General features: G+C 39.8%; 3 protein-coding genes across 6 annotated transcripts in view; all 3 read right to left on the minus strand.

Annotated features, from left to right (window-relative positions):
* rhbdl3 (rhomboid, veinlet-like 3 (Drosophila)) overlaps positions 1-343 on the minus strand; it is a 52,315-nt gene extending 51,972 nt beyond the window's left edge. Inside the window, exon 1 of one of the 3 annotated variants that reach the window (XM_026304412.1) lies at positions 260-343. The gene's annotated coding sequence lies outside the window, so the exon portion shown is untranslated. Of the gene's footprint in view, positions 1-7; positions 210-259 lie in introns of those variants that run through there. The other 2 variants (XM_026304413.1, XM_026304414.1) reach the window with 2 other exon arrangements.
* A 3,291-nt stretch (positions 344-3,634) lies between these two features.
* Positions 3,635-16,224, minus strand: rhot1b (ras homolog family member T1). Of its 2 annotated transcripts, XM_026304109.1 has the most exons (20): positions 15,886-16,224; positions 14,647-14,705; positions 14,415-14,496; positions 14,167-14,210; positions 14,025-14,078; positions 13,885-13,937; positions 13,459-13,567; positions 12,398-12,499; positions 12,099-12,197; positions 11,891-11,999; positions 11,685-11,805; positions 9,845-9,929; positions 9,293-9,438; positions 8,873-8,973; positions 8,585-8,715; positions 8,241-8,324; positions 7,610-7,732; positions 7,305-7,507; positions 6,364-6,486; positions 3,635-5,227 (listed from the first exon to the last, which is right to left on the minus strand). In XM_026304109.1, the coding sequence occupies exons 1-20, from the start codon at positions 15,920-15,922 to the stop codon at positions 5,110-5,112; spliced, it is 1,983 nt and encodes a 660-aa protein (XP_026159894.1). In that variant the 5' UTR covers positions 15,923-16,224; the 3' UTR covers positions 3,635-5,109. The 2 variants fall into 2 exon arrangements, with proteins under 2 accessions (XP_026159894.1, XP_026159895.1); XM_026304110.1 differs by lacking the exon at positions 6,364-6,486 and having other exon boundaries at positions 3,637-5,227.
* A 1,544-nt stretch (positions 16,225-17,768) lies between these two features.
* LOC113128860 (arf-GAP with dual PH domain-containing protein 2-like) lies at positions 17,769-21,893 on the minus strand. The gene is made up of 11 exons (XM_026304459.1): positions 21,611-21,893; positions 20,896-21,026; positions 20,619-20,710; positions 20,124-20,212; positions 19,905-20,017; positions 19,639-19,785; positions 19,306-19,389; positions 19,150-19,212; positions 18,911-18,988; positions 18,380-18,608; positions 17,769-18,250 (listed from the first exon to the last, which is right to left on the minus strand). The coding sequence occupies exons 1-11, from the start codon at positions 21,696-21,698 to the stop codon at positions 18,222-18,224; spliced, it is 1,143 nt and encodes a 380-aa protein (XP_026160244.1). The 5' UTR covers positions 21,699-21,893; the 3' UTR covers positions 17,769-18,221.
* Positions 21,894-22,109: the final 216 nt, after the last annotated feature.

Consider the following 22,109-nt stretch of genomic DNA (forward strand, 5'->3'; position numbering starts at 1 on the left):
GACGCACGTCTCATGTGGCTGATCCATCTAGGGGGGCATGCGGTGAAACTCGACTTAAACCGCGTGGGCACAGTCACATGGCAGAGTGCAAGTGCCCAGTTTTTTGGTGCGTCATGTTACCTGGCAAGCAGTTTTCTGCCAGTCGGCGGCGCAGCGCGGAGACCAGCCGTCTGCTTTCTCAGCCCTGTGTCGGCAGGAAGCCTCGAATGAGGGCGAGAGGGTTGGGGGGTTGTGGGTCATGGGGTGGGGGCATACATACCGCCTTCGCTGGGATGGGTGGTTCAGCTCTAGGAGAACCCGGGACTCTGCTCCGGCCGTATGCGTCTTTCCAGGCACAGAACGGGGATGGAGAGCGAGAGAGGATGGGGGCGGAGAGACAGAGACAGGGGAGGCAGGGACTGATCTGGCTCACGGTGAAGCGGGATCACCGTCCTGCTGCGGGGTTTGGAGGAACTCCGGGTCACTGGCTGTCAACACTGGCTTAGAGGTTGTAGGGCTGTTTGGTAATTTGTAGTCTTCCTACAAAGTCATTAATACACAGGATGGCTGTTTTTTTTTTTTTTAATAATTCATCTTAATCTGCTCTGTGGGGGGAATATTAACAACTGTAAATGAATCTTTGGTCCTATTGCTGGAAACCTTTCCCAGATGTGAAGTTTGTGATCCACTGTAATCCACATTGGAGAGGTCTTTCTAATAAATTAAAGGGCTAATAAGGAAAAAAAGAAGGTGAATGAGATGGAAAACACCTGATTCACTTTAGGGTTCAGTGGATAAATAGAATGATACAGTTTGGTCACACTTTAAACCTCTGCATTTTATCTGGTGCTCATCTCCAAAACAGCTGCTACTGTACTTCAGGTGTCAACATGAGAAATAAGTATAATGTTATTGTAGAGGATCTGTTTGATTCAGGAGCAAATTAAAAGTTGCTGTTTTTTCATGCAGAAATAAAAACCATAAGGTAACAGCTCTGTTGGCTCCAATCAATCATCTTCCAGTCTGTGGATATTTTCCAGTTATTGATCAGTACTCACCAAGTGCAGTACAAACGTGAGTTAAGGCTACAGACAGGTTGTTAGACTCACCTGTAGAGCGCACACATCAGATCTGTTCTTTAAAGCACATAACAGAGTTTAACTGTATGTCCACACAGCACAGGCACAATGAATCATTTTGTTGTCACAGTTTTTTAATCTTTCACTGCTGTTCACATTGCACATTTTGCAGGCTACTCTCTACGTTAAATCCTGTGTTTGTTCAACTACTTTTTGTTTATGCCAATAATTATTACTGCTGCTTGTAGCCCAGTCCCACTCATTGGGTTTCACTCACATTTAATTCAGTCTCGTCTTATGTTATAAGTACTAATTATTCATGTCCCACAGCAACAGCATTCATGCTGTAATTACATGCATTAAGAGCTCAGAAAGGAGGGAGTGTCCATGGTAGGATATTCCAGGTTGTTTAAGACAAATACCTATCTATTACATCGAGAAACATAAAGCAAAGCTAATAGTTGGGTGGAAGCCATGAATGAGAAGAGGTTCTGTGATGGGGGTGTGGTCTGCAGGATGTACCGTGATCACTATCACTCTACTGAAACTGCTCCAGGTACTAGCACGGCCGTGGAAACAATAGGGCTGGTGGATATATTTAATCTTGGAGTTTGTTTTGTTAAGAAAAAACCCAGGAGCAATTCTGTGTCAGTGGTTCTGGATTTAAAACAATACAAAACAAGTTGTATAGTAAGTTAATTTATTGTGGCTTAACAATGATTTCATCTCAAAATAATGCAGTGTTATGGGGACACTGAACTGGTGATTTGTTGAACATTCAGTAACATAACAGAAGGATTTCAAGAATTAAAGCTGCTGAGATTTGCATAACCGCTGTAACACATATACTGTATCATCTGCATTAACTCTGCTTTTTAATCTCCTCAGTTATTTTTTTCACAGCTGTTCCAGGAACCAAAAATAAAAATACTTCATTAAAGCCCATGAAATTACAGGTGTAATTACACCTGATGCCAAATTAGATCAAATTATGAAAAACGCCTTAATTTGGGTCTTAAAAGAACTAAGAAACAGATCAATTCCAAAACCTTGTCAGGGTCTCCCTAGAACAGATCACCATCATTTTTACGGCTGATGAATGAGGGGAAATATTATCTTGTTAGCTACAGGCACCGTGGGACTTTCCATTTAAAGTCGCTAACCTGACTAAATAAGCATTGACGTGGTTTGCTTTCACAAGTCATGTGCTAACATCAGCTGAAGAGCTGTAACATGAGAGGCAGGGGGAGAAGATAAGGGGAGATTGGGAATAGTGAGGCAAGAGAGTGTGAACAAAAGGAGAAAGAGACAAGACATACAGCAAGAAAACACCTGCTATGTGGAACAGCTCAGCTCATGTGTAAATTGGTGTTAGTTTGTTCTGACAAAAACTTTCTCTTGAACTTGTCTGCAGACACTAATTGCTCTCAGTGGTTCCCAGCCCTTTCTGTCTGACATGCCCCACCACAGGCCCATACAAATATGAAGTACATTTTCATCAGCTGTCATTTCCCAAATGTGTTCATGTGACCAGATTTGAAACTGGGTGGTTCTCAGTGTTTTCATGTAATTGAGCTATAAGTGTGTTTAAGGTCAGTCTGCTGAAGTTTCTACGTTTGCATTTTGTGTGTATTAGCTACACTTCAAGTAGCAGAAGATGGATATTTGAACCATTCACCCAGGATTTTAGTCAACTGACTAGTCATCAGGTTTCAACAGTTAATTTTTACTATTTGTTAATTTCCTTTAGGTAATTCAGCATCTCCATGTGCTTACTAACTATATAGGTACCCTCAGCTAAAACAGGTGGTGGTCAACTCACCATGAAAGCTACAGAAGCACAGTATGTCCTGAGGTTTAGGAATCGCTGCTCCCAGTACACTGCATCAGACACACACCTAACATAAGGTAGGCTGGACTAGCAGGGGCTTCATTTTCACAGTTACGTAGTTGTCATGGAGAGCAGTGTGTCTCTGACTGTCAAATGCCACGAGGAAACAGCTGCAGCAGATAGCTTCAAATGTTCAAATACTCTCTTAAACAGTACATTTACCAGCCCTGAGATTCTGAGGATTTTAGTGATTCCTAAGTGCCACAGAGACTCCTTGATTTAACACAGTTTGGAGTTCTGCTTTTTAAAATGTTTGCTTGTTTGTGAGACAGTTTGAAAAAAAATATCTGGAAGAGATTTAAAAAAAAAAAAAATTCAAGGTCAAGGCTTTAACTAAACCAGACAATTTTCATATTCTCCATGTGGTCAATGTCTTTACTTTGCAGTTAGTTCAACCACAACTTACTATTTTATGTATTGCTTTAAAAAAATAAATAAGGAAAAACCTGTACTGGAATGGAAAATAAACTAAATTCAGGTTTAAAATGACCCAATTTATTTTACGCTATGTGAATTATTTCATCCAGCAAAACACTGCAGATGATACCATTCGTGGATCAAATTCCTTATCAATCACAAAAACTCACAGGGAAGACGTAGTAAAAAAAAAAAAAACAAACTATGAAGCAGTTTAAAATATTTTTCATTTTACTTAGAAATCCTATATGCCAAGGAGATCTTGATCATACTTGGGGTCTTGTGTTCAGTACTGGAACAATTATATAATAAGATAATGACCCATAACGTACAGAGGCCATAAACTGAAAATTTATGAAATATTTCTAACCACTACCTCACAGGAAACCAACTTAGTGTGAAGATTTCTACACAATGCTGCCCTCTGGTGTTGGAGTAAATCCTGTTCAATTACTACAGACTTGTTCCACACAATCTGAATCACAGGAAAACATAAAGCTGTGAAGGCAACAAACAACCAACAAAGCTCATTTTCTCTAATAAAAAAAAAATACAGTTCGCATCAAACGGATGCATCAACAGCAAATTGCAATAAACCAGACAGAGCAGACATTTATTTATTGTAAACTTTTGGAAAGGCATAGCTCATACAATACATCAAACTGAATCTGGTGGCAAGCAGATGCAATTGCATGAAAACTAACTGAGTGATCACATTACTGCATCTTCTGTGACTGGGAACGCTGATATGGAATGACAACAATAATTGAATAACCATCAAACCTCAGCATGATCCCCTGACTCAACTACCATCTGCTCAGCACTCGTGTCTGGATTATTGGAAGCAAGAAAGCCAGAGCATCTTTTTTTCCCAGTAAGCCTTAAAACACTGGAGTGTGGTCATAAATTTGGAAGCATGTAAATAAATTGTAGAAATGACGGTATGGTGCATATTTTTGATATATTAACATCTGAACACACACTCACACACTGACAAATAAAGCAACCAACATGACAGTAGGTAGACGCATCTACACATTCACATGCCCTAATCCAACACAGACCAGCTGAGATGTAAAAACAAATAAATGCATCCTTGTTCTGTCAGAGCTCAGTGCTTGTGTTTGTGAGTGCGTGACCCGACTATGAAACAAATACCTTTGCATCAACTATTCTGAGTGTGAATTAGACATGGCCCTTTTACACACAAACAAATACAGTGCAGTCTACAACATTATATACAATATTTACAGATATTCAGTCTAATAAAAGCATCAGTCCTATTGCGGTCCTTATTACAAATGACAAGGTTGTTCATCACTTCAATCAGCAAGCAACCAAGAAAATAGCCTCTATATGTAACTCAATCATATCTAACTCACTACAGCTCCACAGCAGCATCTCCTCTTTTTTTATATAAATATATATATACATATGTTAATTTGCAAACACTTGCAGACAGACAGTTTAAGCAAATATGCAATTTAGGTAGAAAATTAAATACTTTGCTCTTTTATCCCTAGGAAGAGAAATTTACAGTGGAATGAGAATGCAAGAAATAATGAACTTCGGTATATGTCCACAAATGTTCTTCCCCTCAAAAGCAACAAACAAAATGCATTCTTAGATTGATCTACAAAACCATGACAGATTTTCCATCATGGGAATGGGTTATGTTGTGACTGGTCAAACTAGCTCTATGTGTACCATGGGTAAAGAGGGTTTGACTCAGGTGCGAGAGGATCACCGTGATTTGAGCAGAACTCTGCACATGGCGAAGCCCAGCACTGCAAACACTGTGGCTCCGACACTCACTCTCAGCCAGAATGTTGAGCTCTTCAGGTCCGCTTGGCTTATGTGTCTGATAAACACAGGAGGACAGGAGACATAAGTACAGAGACAGAGCGAAGGGGAGGACAGTTAAGAGCTAAAGATGTAAGTATGAGATCAGAAAGAAAGTAAGATAAAGAAGCACTACTTCATAAATTAATCATCACTGGGTCAATGTTGACTGATAGACATTTCAGCCCCACAATCAAATTGACAAAATTAAAAATAATTTCTGAAGATTGAAACAAAAGCAATAAATGGCAGTTTGAGTGTTGAAAGATGTTTCTGAGGAAAGATGATGTCAAAATACATAAATGAGCATGAAGAAAATATAGATGAACTCATGATAGGAAGGAACTGGAGCCTTGAGAAATGAAACCATAGACGAAAAACAAAGTCACACTGGTGAGGGACAAGCAGGATTACATTTATGACCAGAAATGGGTTATGACATTTCTGTTGGATGAGACGGCTCCAGAACAGACATGAGCAACGGCAACGCTGACTGAATGACAATGAGACCGAAATCAAACACGGCATACAATCATTACATTGCAGGCTTGCCAGCAACATCTAGATTAAGAAAGCTGAAAAAAGGAAAAAGCAAGAGGAAAATGAAAATACCAAAAAGGATTGTCAAAGAAAAAGGGCAAAATCCAAGGACTGTGACTACACAAAGCAAAGGAGAAAGGTACCAGGAAAATTATGCTCTAGAAAGAAGACTTGCTTCATACTAATCTATGTGAAAGTAACACCCTGCAAATATGTTGCTATACATCTGTAGATGTCAGCATTATCATCTGCAGCCACTCATCCAGTTGTTGCCCAAAATGAAAACGGAGACATTATTCACAAAAGATTCACGTTCAAATTGCTTTCTGTTATCAATCACAACAAGTGTTAAGTCATTAACATTAATCCAAACTTGAATATAATCAGATATTTTTTAAAGTATCTTTGTATAATACTCTCAATATGTGTATTTGTGGTGATGTGTTAGGTTTCCCACCTTTTTTACACAGTAACGCTGTCTCACTTGTGTAGGGTGGAATTTACAACAAAACACTGTGCTGAGACAATGGCTCAAAATAAAAGCTTAAATCACACAATGCAAAAGAAGAAATGACAAAAAGAACAGCATGAGGTAGTTAAGGTGGTAAAGAGGACCTTCTGAGTACAACAGCGTAGAGTTTGGCCCTGACCGTCTGCAGCAGCTCAGAGTTGAGGAAGTTCTGACACAAGCAGAAGGTGCACCGGTTACAAGTGCACATGCAGCGCAGCCGGGCGTGGCTGAGGAGAGATACCGGGAAAACACACACACATGCACACACACAAAGAAAAAAGGGCAAGAAAGAACAGTGTTAGCGTCCAAAGATGTCTCCCCCATTACAAGGATCCAATGTGACTCGGCATGAGAGCCGTAAAGAGAAAATGAAGTGTTTCTACATAGTCTACCATCACGTCGGGATATAAGTGTGTGATGGGTAGAGCGGTGCTGTGTGTTGACAGAGCACAAGGGTGTGAGAGATCAACAGGGAAACACTGGCAACAGACTGAAAGCAATATGTCGACAGGGCAGTGAGATGCACTATGTGTGCAGGCTGACAAACATAATGTATGACACTAGCACTTGCAGAAAGTAGAAACACCCCCACAGGGAATGAGCTGGTCCTGATGCAGGGAATGAAGTAAATGAAATTACACAGTATAAAGCTTTATATATTTAAACTGGAAACTGCATATATATGAATCCTAACCATGTGAAGAAATATATTACAGAAATGTGTGAAAGTCAAATGCTTTTACCAAAATAATGTAATTGACTACAGTCAAAGTATAAAATGTCCCATCCATATCCTGACACCATAGCTATTCATTATCAGTAGAGAAGATGATAAAAGCTTTAGATTTAAATGTCCTGCCATGAATGTGGAACATTTCAAACTAGGACGCTGTGCATCATGTGTGCAAACAGACAGGGCACAGTGAAATATGGTAAACATGATATATGAGACATATATGATATATGTCTTTACAAATCTTAGTACTATCTTCAATGTTAATTTAATAGTGTTTATAGTTTTGATGTGAGGTGTCTGTATACGTACGGGTACATGGCCATGGTGGTAAGTTTGGTGTAGATGTCTCTGCTGGGTGCTCCTGCTGTGTTACAGGTAAAGGACTGTGGAGGCGGCATCTTGTGCCTCCTGCAGAACTCCAGAGGACTGCAGCCATATGTCTGTCTGGCCTCTGGCAGGTCTGACTTTGCTGCTATCATCATGCATGGTGTCTTGCTGTCCATGAAATATTGCTGAGGAAGAGAGGAATGATCATGTTTGAGAGATTTGACATATGAAGCGGTTTAAACATTTGGCTTTTAAAATAATGTGAGGCAAGTCACAAACAGCTTTACCTTGAAGACTTTGGCACAGTATTCGAAGGAGTAAGGGTTGTTGACATCATAGAGCAGGCAGACAATATCACAGGCCATATCAGCATCAGCCAGGTAGTCGAAGTCAGGGAACACTTCATGAAGCTGGAGGGGAGGAGATCCAGTCACAAAGCTTAACACAGCTGACTTTAAACATAGAAAAGCCACGCTAACATAAAACACATTAGCCCAAGCTTCTCTTGGTTTCCAAGAGAAAAAAACTAAAGCAAAACCAACAATCAAAAAAAAAAAAAAACACTCCAGGAATGCTGGCAGCATATTCCTTATTCAGATGAAAACAAAACAGAGTTGAGAAGCCTGGAAGTTCCAAACATGACCAAACACACAGGAGCTGCAGGTCACAGTGAAAACTGGATCTAATGAAGCATTTAGATTATTTTAAAATGGCATTAAGTTCCAACAAGTGCTATTGACATGTTAAATACTCAAATAAACATTATGTTTAAATAAGACCAGCAACTTAAAACTACTTCATGTGTTTAGCATAAAGAAGTCCTTCAGCTGAGGTAACAAAGAGATGCTTAATGTTTGACTACGTCATTGCCACAAATAAACAGTACTGTAAGTATTATTTGAGTTGTCCGATACTCACGAGAAGGTATTTCTCCTGGCCATAAACATACGTCGTGCTGATGGAGTAGTAGGATCTGTGTTCCTCTCTAATCATCTTTTGGCGCTGAGAGTGAAGAAGACTGATCATTACACAAGATAAATCACTAATTCACAGCAGCTATGGGAAAAATTCTTGCCAGTTTGTCCCATTAATGCCAGAATAAAAAGTGTATTTATGGCACATTAATGTAATCTGTGACTGTGTGACAGAGTTGCCAACATAATGCAGTGTTTGCTTTTAGTGGTGTCTCTGAAGCTGAAGGTTTCTAAGAGACATCTAGTGAAATGTCACATGTCCATTATATTGTTTGTTTCTTTGTTTACCATGAGGTTTCTACCCAGGAAGCCTTGGAGGAAGCCACTCTTGCCGCTTCCAATGTCTCCAAAGACGTTACAGTGGAAGACGCTGCGCTGGGTCTGTTTCTTCTGCAGGTCAATCTTCTTATCTCTAGTCACTGCAGGGGGGAAACAACACACGGAGCCTGACAGGATCAGTTTCAAGTGCTGCTCAACACATGCCTGTGGTCAGTTGGCAACAACAGTCAGTTTCAACTGCTGCCTCACGTCATGGCAAAGCTGATTAACAGAAATGGTATGTATGGTTTATTTCACCTGTAATTCCTGAGGCCTGGCACTCCTGCTCAGCAATTATTGAGTAACCAAGGTATCCCAAATACTCCAAGCATCGCTGGACATCGAGATATGTTGTCAGCCTGAACAAAAAACAGAGATGCAAAAAGAAAATTCAAATCAAATGTTCCTGAGATGATGTGTTCAAGCCACAGAGGAAAACACATTGACAACTTTTTTTCCTGAAAACAACACTGGCAAAAGTTAACCATGACCGAGGAAATTTTGGAAGCGTATTACATGAAATGTTGATAATGGTGCCAGTATGAGAGCTGAGTTTCTGCTGCTAGACAAAATCATGGGTCACAGTGAGGAACAGAACAATATAAAAAAATGTATTCCCATGCTGGACACTGATTCTATCACCGGGTGGAGCTAATCATACTCAACAATCCCACTTACGTCCACTGGGAGAGATACCCCTGGTACGTGATCCAGCCCTGGTCATTAGTGCAAACTGTGTTATTGACATCTGGACCCCAAGGCATGTATGGAAAAACATCAAACAGGTCTTTGAGCTCCTCTGGTGACAAGGCACAGTCACGGTCCTGACACAGGCAGAGGTTGGTTAGTGAGGGGGAGATAAATGTCTTGACTCATTAGATGTAAAAGTTATTCACTTAGTTTTCTTATTTCTTGTCAACACACAGGATTTGTCGTGACACAAATGACTGGACCACACATTTACAGTGGAACACTAAACATTAGAGCAGAAAGCTAATCCTTGCACAGCCAGCAACTTTCACTCTGACTTTCATTCGATCCTCGCAGCTAATTCTCCCGTCAATCCCTTCTCAGCAGCAAGAAGCTAAATCACACCTCAGCAGGTGGTCAGCGTCTTTTGTGGGAGTGTATTTTGGTTTTCCACAGTGCTCCGTACTTAGCAGCTTCTTCTAAGTGCCTCTCCGGGACAGAGGTTAATGTAAATATAGAACCAGACGTACAGGATTGTACCTTGTCATGTTTGTCAAAAACACCCTGGAGGAAGAGGTAGGCTTTGTGGTTGAGCTCTGTGGTGCAGTCTGGAGGAATTTTCAACCTAGAGGGAGTGAGATATTGCAAATGAAAAGAAACATGTTTGAAAAAAAAAAAAAAAAGTGTTAACCTTAAAAAAATAAAATAAAATAAAATAAAAATACAGTGGTGTGAAAAAGTGTTGACTGATTTCTTATTTTTTTGCATGTTTGTCACACTTTGTTTCAGATCATCAAACAAATTTAAATATTAGTCAAAGATAACTCAAGTAAACGCATCATGCAGTTTTTAAATGAAACTACATGGCCCTGTGTGAAGAAGTGTTTGCCCCCTAAACCTAATAACTGGTTGGGCCACCCTTAACAGCAACAACTGCAATCAAGCGTTTGTGATAACTTGCAATGAGTCTGTTACAGCACTGTGGAGGAATTTTGGCCCACACATCTTTGCAGAATTGGTGTAATTCATCCACATTGGAGGGTTTTTGAGCATGAACCACCTTTTTAAAGTCATGCTACAGCATCTCAATCGGATTCAGGTCAGGGCTTTGACTAGGCCACTCCAAAGTCTTCATTTTGTTTGTCTTCAGCCATTCAGAGGTGGACTTGCTGGTGTGTTTTGGATCATTGTCCTGCTGCAGAACCCAAGTTTGCTTCAGCTTGAGGTCACGAACAGATGACTGGACATTCTCCTTCAGGATTTTTTGGTAGACAGCAGAATTCATGGTTCCATTTATCACAGCAAGTCTTCCAGGTCCTGAAGCAGCAAAACAGCCCCAGACCATCTCACTACCACCACCATATTTTACTGTTGGTATGATGTTCTTTTTCTGAAATGCAGTGTTACTTTTCCCAAAACCTGACCTTAACTGAGGCAAGTGAGGCCTACAGTTCTTTGGATGTTGTTGGGTCTTTTGTGACCTCTTGGATGAGTCATCGCTGCGCTCTTGGGCTATTTTTGGTCGGCCGGCCACTCCTGGGAAGGTTCTCCACTGTTCTCCACTGTTCTCCACTGTTCTCCACTGTTCTCCACTGTTCTCCACTGTTCTCCACTGTTCTCCACTGTTCTCCACTGTTCTCCACTGTTCTCCACTGTTCTCCACTGTTCTCCACTGTTCTCCACTGTTCCATGTTTTCACCATTTGTAGATAATGGCTCTCACTGTGGTTCGCTGCAGTCCCAAAGCTTTAGGAATGGCTTTATAACTTTAGAAATGGCTTTATAACCTTTTCAGACTGATAGATCTCAGTTACTTTCTTTCTCATTTGTTTTTGAATTTCCTTGTATCTCAGCATGATGTCTAGCTTTTGAGGATCTTTTGGTCTACTTCACTTTGTCAGGCAGGTCCTATTTAAGTGATTTCTTGATTGCGAACAGGTGTGGCAGTAATCAGGCCTGGGTGTGGCTAGAGGAATTGAACTTAGGTGTGATAAACCACAGTTAAGTTATGTTTTAACGGAGGGGCAAACACTTTTTAACACAGGGCCATGTAGCTTTGGATTTTGTTTTCCCTTAATAATAAAAACCTTCATTTAAAAACTGCATGATGTGTTTACTTGAGTTATCTTTGACTAATATTTAAATTTGTTTGATGATCTGAAACAAAGTGTGACAAACATGCAAAAAAAAAAAAAAAAAAAAAAGAAATCAGGAAGGGGGCAATACATTTTCACACCACTGTACATGCCCCAGTGAGGCAGCACATCTGAATAGAACTGACTGTAAAACTAACTATTAAAATAGAACCAGATTTTAATCAAGGCTGCTCAAATACAGAAAATTAAAACTAGCTAGCACTAAAAGAAAAAAAAAAGACTCACGGAGGAAAGAGGTAGTCCTGGTTTAACTCCAGGTCATCATCATATCCAAATCTCCTCAGCACTGTCCAGGTTGTTTCATGACGACCTCGCTGAATGAACAGCGTGTGGAGGAAGAGGAAGCCTGGAGAGCAGAATCACAGAAATACCAACCAGGAATAATGTTAGTCTACATGAGCATGAGGAGAAAGTCCATCATCTTTTCTTACCTTTCAGAGTGAGACCGTTGTCGCACACTCCATCGATCAAATTCCTCCTCACTACGTTTTTTACATCCTCTAATGCCTGAGGCTCCAGTGGGGTGTTGAAACACATCCGCTGTGAGCAGTCAGACAAAGACATCAGCGTGAGTCACAACTAGCAAGAAAAGTATTAGCAAATACTACTTTTTGTTGAATCGGCTATTGGCTGATTTACCTGAAAGAAGTTGAGCTCATTATCGTTGAGAGTCCCATCATTGTCCAGGTCTGACACTTTGAAGATTCGAGTCAGAGCTTTTACACAAAGTGGCTTCATCTGGAAATCAAAGCCGTACACAAAAAGTTATTCTGCACAGTTAACACCCAAAAGTGTGTGTCTTCACTAAGACACAACTAAGAGATTCAAATATAGTGTTACATAATTCAGTCAAATGTAAACTCAGGTATTCAAATGCAAAACAAGCTGAGAACCACTTTGTCCCACAAACATCTTGAGTTGGTTATTTTTGCTCTTACGTCTTTTTTCTCTGGACAGTAGAGGGGACCTGTGGGGTGCAGAACTGCCTTCTGGGCATAGTAGAAGAGCTCTGAGATGTTCTTCAGGTTCTTTGCTGAACACTACGAACAACAAGAAAAGGAAGAAGGGTGTTTGGTTATACATCAGTATTGCAATGCGTCTTGCATTAATCATTAAAAACAACCCTGTGAAAATACAATGCAGCGCTCCTTCACATCTTGACACATGCAAGTATTTGCAGTGACACTGTAATTCTAACAGTGTCCTGGCTCCGGTTTGCCAGTGTACAAGTACAAGGTACAGCACATACATATATATATATATAACATAGATACACACATACATATATATATATACACACATATATATATATATATATATATATATATATATATATATATATATGTATGTGTGTGTGTAGGAGAGCTAAGTGACCGTCAGACAGGGTATTAACACAGGATCTGTCTGAGCAACGCACCTGGTCTAATTAACCAGCCTAGAGCACCGCACGCGCACACGCGCGCACACACACACACACACACACGCACACACACACGCATGCACACACACACACGATGCCCTGTTAGAGGATAGTAGTCGGTGTTAGAGTGACACAAAAAAGCTTCTTCACAAATTTCAGACATGTTTCATACAGTGATGAGCACAGTGAGTTTGACTTAAGCTCATGACACATGAGCTATCACGTTCCCGTATACCTCTCTGCTATTACTCAAAACGTAACTGAAAACAGAAACACGGCACATGTACCATTTTTGAGCTTCCTTGTTCTAAACAGTGCATGTAATATGCATGTGTTCATGCAGTAATGCTGCACCTCTGCTGCTGAAACTCTGTTTACAGTAATCTATAAACAAACCTGTTCCTCATGGTTTCTACAAAGTTACAGTTTTCACCCAGCAGTCACTGTTGTCATGTTTCTTCCCCTCTTTGTTAATGTGTCAATATACATTTCCCTTCATAACTGTGCCCCTTTGACTTTTGGTTTGCTGAGAAACACATCGGTGTCTGTTGTTTGAATCAACAATGGTCACTGACTCACCTCAACACACGTCTCTATCTCACTGTACTGGTTCATTATGGGCAGTATGGTCTCCATGCTGCTGTGCTCCACCAGGTCAGACTTGTTCCCCACCAGGATCAGAGGAACCCTGGACACACCAACAATGCACAGGCACAATGCAATCTATTAACACTAATTAATTACATACTCAAAAAAAAAACAACTGCTAATATAAAAAAGTACTTTTCTTTCTATGCATTGGCCCCAGTTCTCAGTAGAAAGGTTCTCTAGCTGACCTCTTGCTATAGAAAGTGGTATTTTGCATATTTTCCACTGGGCTGAGCTAGTGCCTTTAAGAGCTATGCTATGCACACACAAAGTCCAAATGTCCACTCTCCATCCTCATATTTCATTTGTCCAAAATGGCTGACAAAAAAACTGGACTATTTTTATTGACGTGCACACCTGCTGTCTTTGTCTGTGTTCTCAGTAATGAGTGGGATCCAGTGGCTGGTCACCTACGGAAAACAAAGGTGACACTGTAAAAACAAAAAAATTGTCTGAGAGACGTTAAGTGACACCAGCTAGCAGCAGACACAACCCACCTTTTCTATGGACTTCTTGTTGTTCACAGAGTAGACAATACAAATCACATTTGCCTGTGAAAGACAGAGACCAAGGCAGACACTCAGGCTTCTACCTGAATTCAGGACTTCTCCCTGGGTGGAACACAAAACACTGACTGACCTTGGAGATCTCCTGAAACAACTGCTCATCTGTCTGCTCTGCCTCTGTTGGAGGAAATCATGGGCCACAGATGAAAACAAGAAAGTCCAACTTCTTTCTTAATTTGCAAAAATGGACACTACTCTGTATATTTACTATGTGCCCACACATGTTGTCAAAACCGGATGCAGCAACATTGAGACACCATTTTATGGAAATATTACTTAAGTTAAAAAAAAAAAAAGAAAAAGGTCATGGCAGAGAAATACCTGAATAGTCCACAATGTGTGTGGGAACTCTCTCTGGAGTGACATCTGCAGGTATGGTGATTTCCTCAGCACGATAGGGCACCTAGGACAAACGACAAACAAACAAACACAAGTGATGGTGTAAATAGACACGTCTGCCACATGCTTCAATAATGCACTCAAAACAGGGACATTAAACTCCACAAAGCAGATATTTGTTGAGTTCAAGGTGGAGATGTTCTTTTCTCTATACCACATCTGGGAACTCCTCGCTGACCAGGGACATGATGAGAGACGTCTTGCCCACCTTGGCTGTGCAGGAAGAGAGAAACAAAGTTTCAGCAAACCCAGAAATACTTTTCTCTTAATTTAATATTAAAATAATTATCACTGATCTTTACAAGCTATTCTGGCCATGTGACTAGGGCACAGATTTTATATTATGGACAGTACAAAACACTACAGGGAAACATTACTGTCCTTAAAATGATTCAGAAACCTTAACCATTACCTAAAACCTCAGTTGACCTGTAAATATTTCAATTTTTGCAGTTAATATGGGGAAACAACTCAGTTCCCAAAACAGCTGGGCTTCCTGTGGAGAAGTAAAAAGTACTGGAAGCACAAAATAAAAAACATGTCCTGTAAAATAAAATACTCTGGAAGACACTTCCCCTTCTTCAGTGATATTCCTTTAATTCACTGAACCAAAACCAGAAGATGCCACCTCTTAAGACATAAATAAAAACTGTATCTAAATTTGAAGTGTAGTAAGATGGGTAACATGATGGTTATAAAGAGAAGAATAAACCTCTATATTTCTAATATATTCAGCAACTACTTTAACCCAAAAGATTATGAAACAAGGACAAATGTGCTAATATCATAGATGGATTAGGAGACAATGGGTACACACATACCTCTCCTACACTCCACATGACTTGTAGTCACTTTGCATTTTGTGGTTGTTAAATTTTGTGGTTCTTAAATGTATGTGTAATATCAACGTTTATCGTTTTTTTTAAACTCTGCAATTGTGTTTACACTTATTTTACTTGTTTTTTTCTTTTATTAGTTCATTTTACATATTTCCGCATATCATTTTTTCCATATTCACTGGTGTTTTTTGTCATTTTGTATAATTTAGCATCAATTTTTTTTTTTTTTAATTTGGGTCTTTTTGCAGTCATTCTGTAATCATTTGCTTGACTCTCCAACAGAAAGGTGTCCTGGAAATGTCTTTAAGTTTGAGAGTTGCTAATTCTCAGAACCAAACACAAGTGTGATGAATCATCTCAGGTTTAATCACGGGCCACAAAGGTTAACAGTCCCTTCATAGCTCTCTGATCTAAGGGCCCCCCTGGCCCCTTGGGCCTTTCGTAATCCACCCAGGACTAATCTGACCCCACATCATCATCATCATCATCATCAGACAGTGGTCTGGCTGTGCATAGTTTCACCTGAGCAGCCCACCGCAAACAGCTTTACTTACGCTCTCCCACTAATAAGATCCTCACGTCCTTGCGCATCCTCTCCAGAGTCGAAAACCTGATTAGTGTGAAACATTTATGCTCCTGTCTGGATGAAGGACACAGCCGGCCCAGCTCTGCACGGCCTGGCTCTCTCGGCTAACAGCTACGTTTGCATTTAAGCTCCGGGGCACGCTGCTTCCTAAGAGACGCTGTGATTACAGCTGTGGTTAGATAACCGGGATATCCGCACCCCACCTGTCAGCCGCAGACACCTGTCCTCCGGTGCTAGCTCCAGTCAGCCAACCTACAAACTAACTTGACTGCTACTAGCAAGTTGCTTTGCACCACCACTCTCTTCAGCTGACTGTGCGAGCAAAGATCGTATATTGAGGCAAACTAGCACTGAAAGACTAAAAGTCGCCCACTTTATTGGCGTTCAGGTATGAGGGCTGGAGGTCTCTTCACTATGTCACTGTAGTATAATGACTTGTTGTGAGTTGAAATACAGACAGAGATCTACATATTATTCGGACTTATGTCCGTTGGTTAGTAAGCTCACTGACATTTCTGGTACCGGGAAAATGATACAGAGGGAGACGTTAACATTTTCAGCAGTGGATTTGTGTGTACATCTTTCTATGGTTGTGTGGACATGTTTTATTCTGACATTATTCTTAGGAGGATATTTTGGCAGGTCCTCACAACGTCAAATGGTTTTTTCAGGACTTGGTTTTAGGGTCTAGGGGATGTATTATGAGTGTCCTCACAACTATAGTGAGATATGACTCTGTGTGTACTGAACTTTAACCTGACCTTATTAATAACCCTAACCATAAAAAGTGGGGAGATGGGGCACAGACAGTAGAGTTTCCACAGAGGGAAACACACTGGGGGAAAGATTTTGACACAACACCACCCACAGGCCACAAAAACAAACTACAACAATTAGACATTTTAGACGTGCATGTGTACTGCAGAAAACAGGTGGGCACCCATGTTCCTGAGTAACTGCATCAAGTGTGCTCACTCAATCAGAAGCTAGGAGATGCCATCTCAGGTGAGGGAGGATGGAAAGGAAGTGCCTTCAGGTCCAACAACTGATCAAACAGAACCACCAGCAGCTCATTTGGTGCTGTGCTGAATATTATAACGTCACGGGTGCTCTCTAATTTGGCCTCTTAACAGACACTAATTGACCAGGTTTGGTTATGCTTTGTTGTGCAGGCAGATCCATCAGTCAGGTCACACTTTGCTCCACCTTACTCTTGTATCTTGGCAGCAGAGATTGTAAATGCAGATAAGGTGCAGACAAAGTGAGGCTCTTCTGTGGCTGGTTTGAGCACATAAAAGTAAGTCAGTGTTCATATCGTCGGGCTGCTCTGCTTGGAAAAGACATACTTGATGCTTGGGATCAAGAAAACTTGTGAGAGTGAGATACTTATAGTGTGGGAATGAAAAAACTAATGGGACCAAGATACTTAACGTGTGGAAATAAGATAACTCATAGGAACAAGATGCTTAATGCGTTGGAACAAGATAGTTAACACGTGGCCATGAGGTACCACGTTCTGCTGAGATCAGTTTCAGTTTTTTGCAGCTAAAATCTGGAATAGTCTTCCTGAAGATGTTAGACAATCCTCATCTCTGGCAAACATGTCTCTTTAGCTCTGAATATGACAACTGAAAGTGTTTTATCTGCACTCATTCTTCTCTTCTAATTTAATTCAAATTTCTGATTCTATTTAAAATCTATATTTTATTTTAGTTCTTGCCTTTTAACTTGTCTTTTATTTCTGTAAAGCACTTTGAATTACTCTGTGTATGACTTGTGTTACACAATTAAACTTGCATTGTCTTACAGTACACACATCTAAAATGCTAAAATATTAAAAGCAGCAATCAGTTCATTGTGAATTAAATTTATTAAAGTTATGAAGCCTCATTAAAATACATAGATAACTAATATGAGTGATAAAGATACAGAAAAACAAAATTATTACAAAAAAATGTAAATTATGCATAAAATAGTCTCTATTTGTAATAAATACAACATTTAGTTCTATGGTGGGCAATGTATTTCATGAAAATACTTTTGGCAAAAATAACAGCAACACAGTTCCACTTCCCCAAACTGACACACTGTAAATATGGACGGTGCGGCCTGTGCAAAGTGAGTTAGAGTTGATCACATGTTAGTTGAGTCTTGCCAGTAAAAGGGTGTTTGTCTGTGTTTTTTTCCCCCACTGACAGTTTTAGGAACACTCTTTTAGGGTTAGGCTTTTGGTCTCTTTATGGTCCAAAAGGATATTTTCTCCTTATTGCATCATGAACTTCTGCAAACCAGCATATAAAAGTGTCATTTCCCTCTTCTCAAGTTGGCTTCGTCTACACCAAGAAACATAGAAACAACCAAAGAGTTAGATGTTCATATTCACTGAGGATTTCAGTAGCACATTGCAATTCACCATCGATTCAAGTTCATGCCATCTGCTGTATCTAAAAATAGTGTCTTACTAGCATAGTCCTGTGGGGTCATGGGTTGAGCAATGACCTTTCTGAAGGCCTCCAGCCAGTCCCTCTGCTCCTGCTCCTGCTCACACATAAACACAAACTGCCTGTCTGGAGTCTGCAGGGTGATGCCACAATGCCACCGGCCGCCCCTCACGCTCTTGCTGCTGCTCTCCGAAACAGAGTAGCTATGGCTCTCTGTGCCAATGAAGACAGCACCCAGTTCTGTGGCATCCTAAAAACAAACAAAAATAAATAAATAAAAATGAGGAAGATGTATGATTCAAAATAATGTGTCTTTAATTAAATGCAAACATTAGTTATTGTTTCATATCAGACTAATGTCCAAATATAGGTAACTGACCATTTTCTTAGAGATGTTGTCCAAAATAATGCACTTTAAACACATGATCATTGTATTTTTATAACTGTTAGAATCATTGCCTACCACTTCAATAAAGGTTTAATGAAATCATTTAGTTTTGGGATCATTATTATTATTATTATTATTAAAGTGGCACTTTCATTGCCCATTACCAGTGGAGTCTTATAATACAGAAGCTTTCTGTTTCTTGAGCACAGTGTGAACCACCTCTTCTTGAATGGCTCACGTTGCTAAAAATACACACACACACACAGGGATAGAGGGAAAGAAAGACAGAAGTCAGAAGAATCCAATCTAATATAGGAGGTTTTTGTGAATTAAGAATTCTTCAGATATATAAAAATAAATACATCCAGTTTATTGTTGTAATAACTTAAGGTAACTGACAGACCGTTGGACCAGTTTTCTCCATGTACCCTTCCTTCAGGCAGTGTCTTGTTATCTGTGGTATTAACTGTACAAAGAAAAACAGGGAGTAATTAACTGAACAAAAAAATCTGGACTTCAAGAGTCTGCCAGAGCTGGGATTAAGAAAAAATGATCTCACATCATCGTCCCGAAGAGTGGGATTTTTCTTCTGAAGGTACAACAAGCGTGTCGCCCGAATAGCATTGAACAAGGAGACAATTACCTGTTTAAAAAGAAAGGACACAGAGTCTTTAGAGGGTCTTATAGTTTTAGGTAACCCACTAAACCCTCTGAAGAAATGATATAGTATATGACTTTTAATCACAGTGCTTTTCTCAGATCTAGCACAAAGGTAAGAAACTCTGTACACACACTGATTATTGTTCATGTTGCAGACTTTTCATGCTGTATTTGCCAAGGGATTTACTTATTTCAAGTGTAAATGAAATAGCACTATAGCAGTTAAACTCACCTGCCCATTCTCATGGTAAACAAAGAGGTTCCTCGTGCGTTCGTCGTGCAGGTAGGTGATCTGCAGACCTTGAGAGTGACCAATCTTTTCTGGCTGGAAAACTGCATTGAGGTCGTTCATAGAGATGACTGCTTTGGGGACCTTGGACTTGATTTTAATGGAAGGGAAAAGATGTTTTAAAAAATTAGACAAGATATTTGACTATTATCCAAACATGCTCATAAACACCGTTGACTAAATGATGACATGTCAAAGCATCTTTTTACATCCTCTTTGATGAAGTATTTCAGGGTGAAGTCTTTCTGGGACAGCACAAAGATCCTCTTAAGAAACTGCTTGTTGTCTTTGCCCTTCTTCCATAGTGTTGACTCAAATGGATCTGAATCAGATGCATCAAATAATAGAAATCAACTAAAATCTGCATCTTATGGCATATGTAGAAAACCTGTACAGAATTTTGAATATTTTCATGCCAGCATACTTACCTGCATTATAAACTTGCTGAACATAGTTGTTTTCTCCTGTGAATTCTCTTCTTTCATACTTTGCACGGATCCACTGATCCTTAAGAACCCTAAAGGCAAAAACGCCCATCAGTGTTTCCTTATGGATGAAAGACAAAAATTTAGGTCACAGGTAGCTCAACCATGTTCTACTGCTGATGATCTGGATTAGTGTGTTCAGCCAATCAGAAGCTCAAACTGCAGAGATAATTGGAAAACAAGCAGGGAAGTAGATCCCCAGGAACATGGTTGGTTACCCAAACTACTGACAATGTGTAGGCTTGTCATTGGTTAATGAGTCTGACCAGAAAATCCAGCTTAGTACCAAACCCTCAATGTTTGTTCCTGTTTAATGTCTGTTCAACAGGACCTCTCCATTGCCATTCACTAATTAAAATATTTGTTGAGTCTTCACTTTTCACTTCCACTGTGGTGCAATGAGGTGAATGGAAGCTACATGCGGTGAAAGTCACTCACACACAGTCTGTTTGTTGTGGACGGTAGAAGAAGGCAGGAACATATTTCTCAAAAATGGCTTTGGCTGCAGAATTTCCCCTCTCCCGCATGAACTGAAACCAGAGATTTTAAAAAGTTCTGAAACAACAACTAATGGTTAACCTATAGTTATAGTTGTAGATCCCAATTTTGAGCATTACTTTGTTTATCAGCAAAATAATCCAAACTATTTGGAAACTACTGGACTACAGTATAAATTTGTTATGTGGGGAATAGTTTGTATAAATTTACACTGTACCTCTACTAGTGAATCTTCCCAGAGATCCAGACGTATGGATTTCACTTTGCTGACACTGGGCAAATTACGATGCATCCCTGAGCAGTTCAGGCACACGAAAATACCAAGAGTGTAGGAGGCCCAGTCAGGCTCTGTGAGCATAAGCATATATCAGAAAGTTTACTTTATAAAAAGGGATTAAATACAGTACAAACTCCTGATGTGTGAGCCACAACAATTTGGCAAAAGTGCAAATAAGTGTTTATTTTCTAGGCATATAATGCAGACAACAAATCAGCAGGTAAATTGCACAATGATATAAACCAAAGTATAATTTCTAGTTTGTCTTTAATTGTATTATCTTTTATTCATTCAGTCACACAGACATTTTATTAACTGTCCTTGTTAATGATGGCAGCAAAGTGTTGGGAGGAACAATTAGGTCATGCCACAGAACATGCAGCCGCTCCACTTCCCCTTATTAAAGTTTGTTATAAAATGTGACTGATATAAAATATTAATTTGGAGATAGTTCTGTTAACAAAGGCCATTATATGAGCTGATAGCACAGGCTGCTGTTTACCCTTATTTAAACGTTAATAAAGAAAACATGTTGCAAATAAAATGTTTTTTCTAGTTAACATGTATTGTTGAAAAGTTAAGCACAGATCACATAGAGCTAACATCCTGAATAAAAACATAGATTTTGGTTGTGAGTCTTTGTTGTTGTACTCACCTGGCGCTCCACAGTCAGCACACAGGTTGTTACCTGGCTGCTGAACCAGATCAAGCAGGATTTTGTTATTTCTATCCAGACTGGCCATAGGTGAAGATGGTTTCCTTCTGTCAGACTGACAGTTGAGTCCCAAAAAAAGAGCTACTAGGTATTAACTCCATGTTGATTCTCGGCTAATCTACTCTGTGGCAGATGAAAAACATAATTTCTTCTCAGTGGCCAGTGGCTCAACATTTCCTCTTATCAGCAGAGCATCATGAAGTTTATTGTTCTGCACACAAATGCAGAGGTCCAGAAATAACAGAGAAAGGAAGTGAAACAAACGTCACAACATAACAGGATGATTAACTTACAATATCACGCTGATAGACTTGTAGTTTGTAGTTCAGCGAAAGCTGTTAGTTTTACTGGCGTTAAAAGGCTGTTTTCATTTTAAGAGATGCCAACTGTAAACTTGAGCTGTCTTGGATACACTTTTGTTCAGTTAAGCATAGTTGAC

This window comes from Mastacembelus armatus, chromosome 1 (genome assembly GCF_900324485.2).
Source record: "Mastacembelus armatus chromosome 1, fMasArm1.2, whole genome shotgun sequence".
Classification (NCBI taxonomy): Eukaryota; Metazoa; Chordata; class Actinopteri; order Synbranchiformes; family Mastacembelidae; genus Mastacembelus; species Mastacembelus armatus.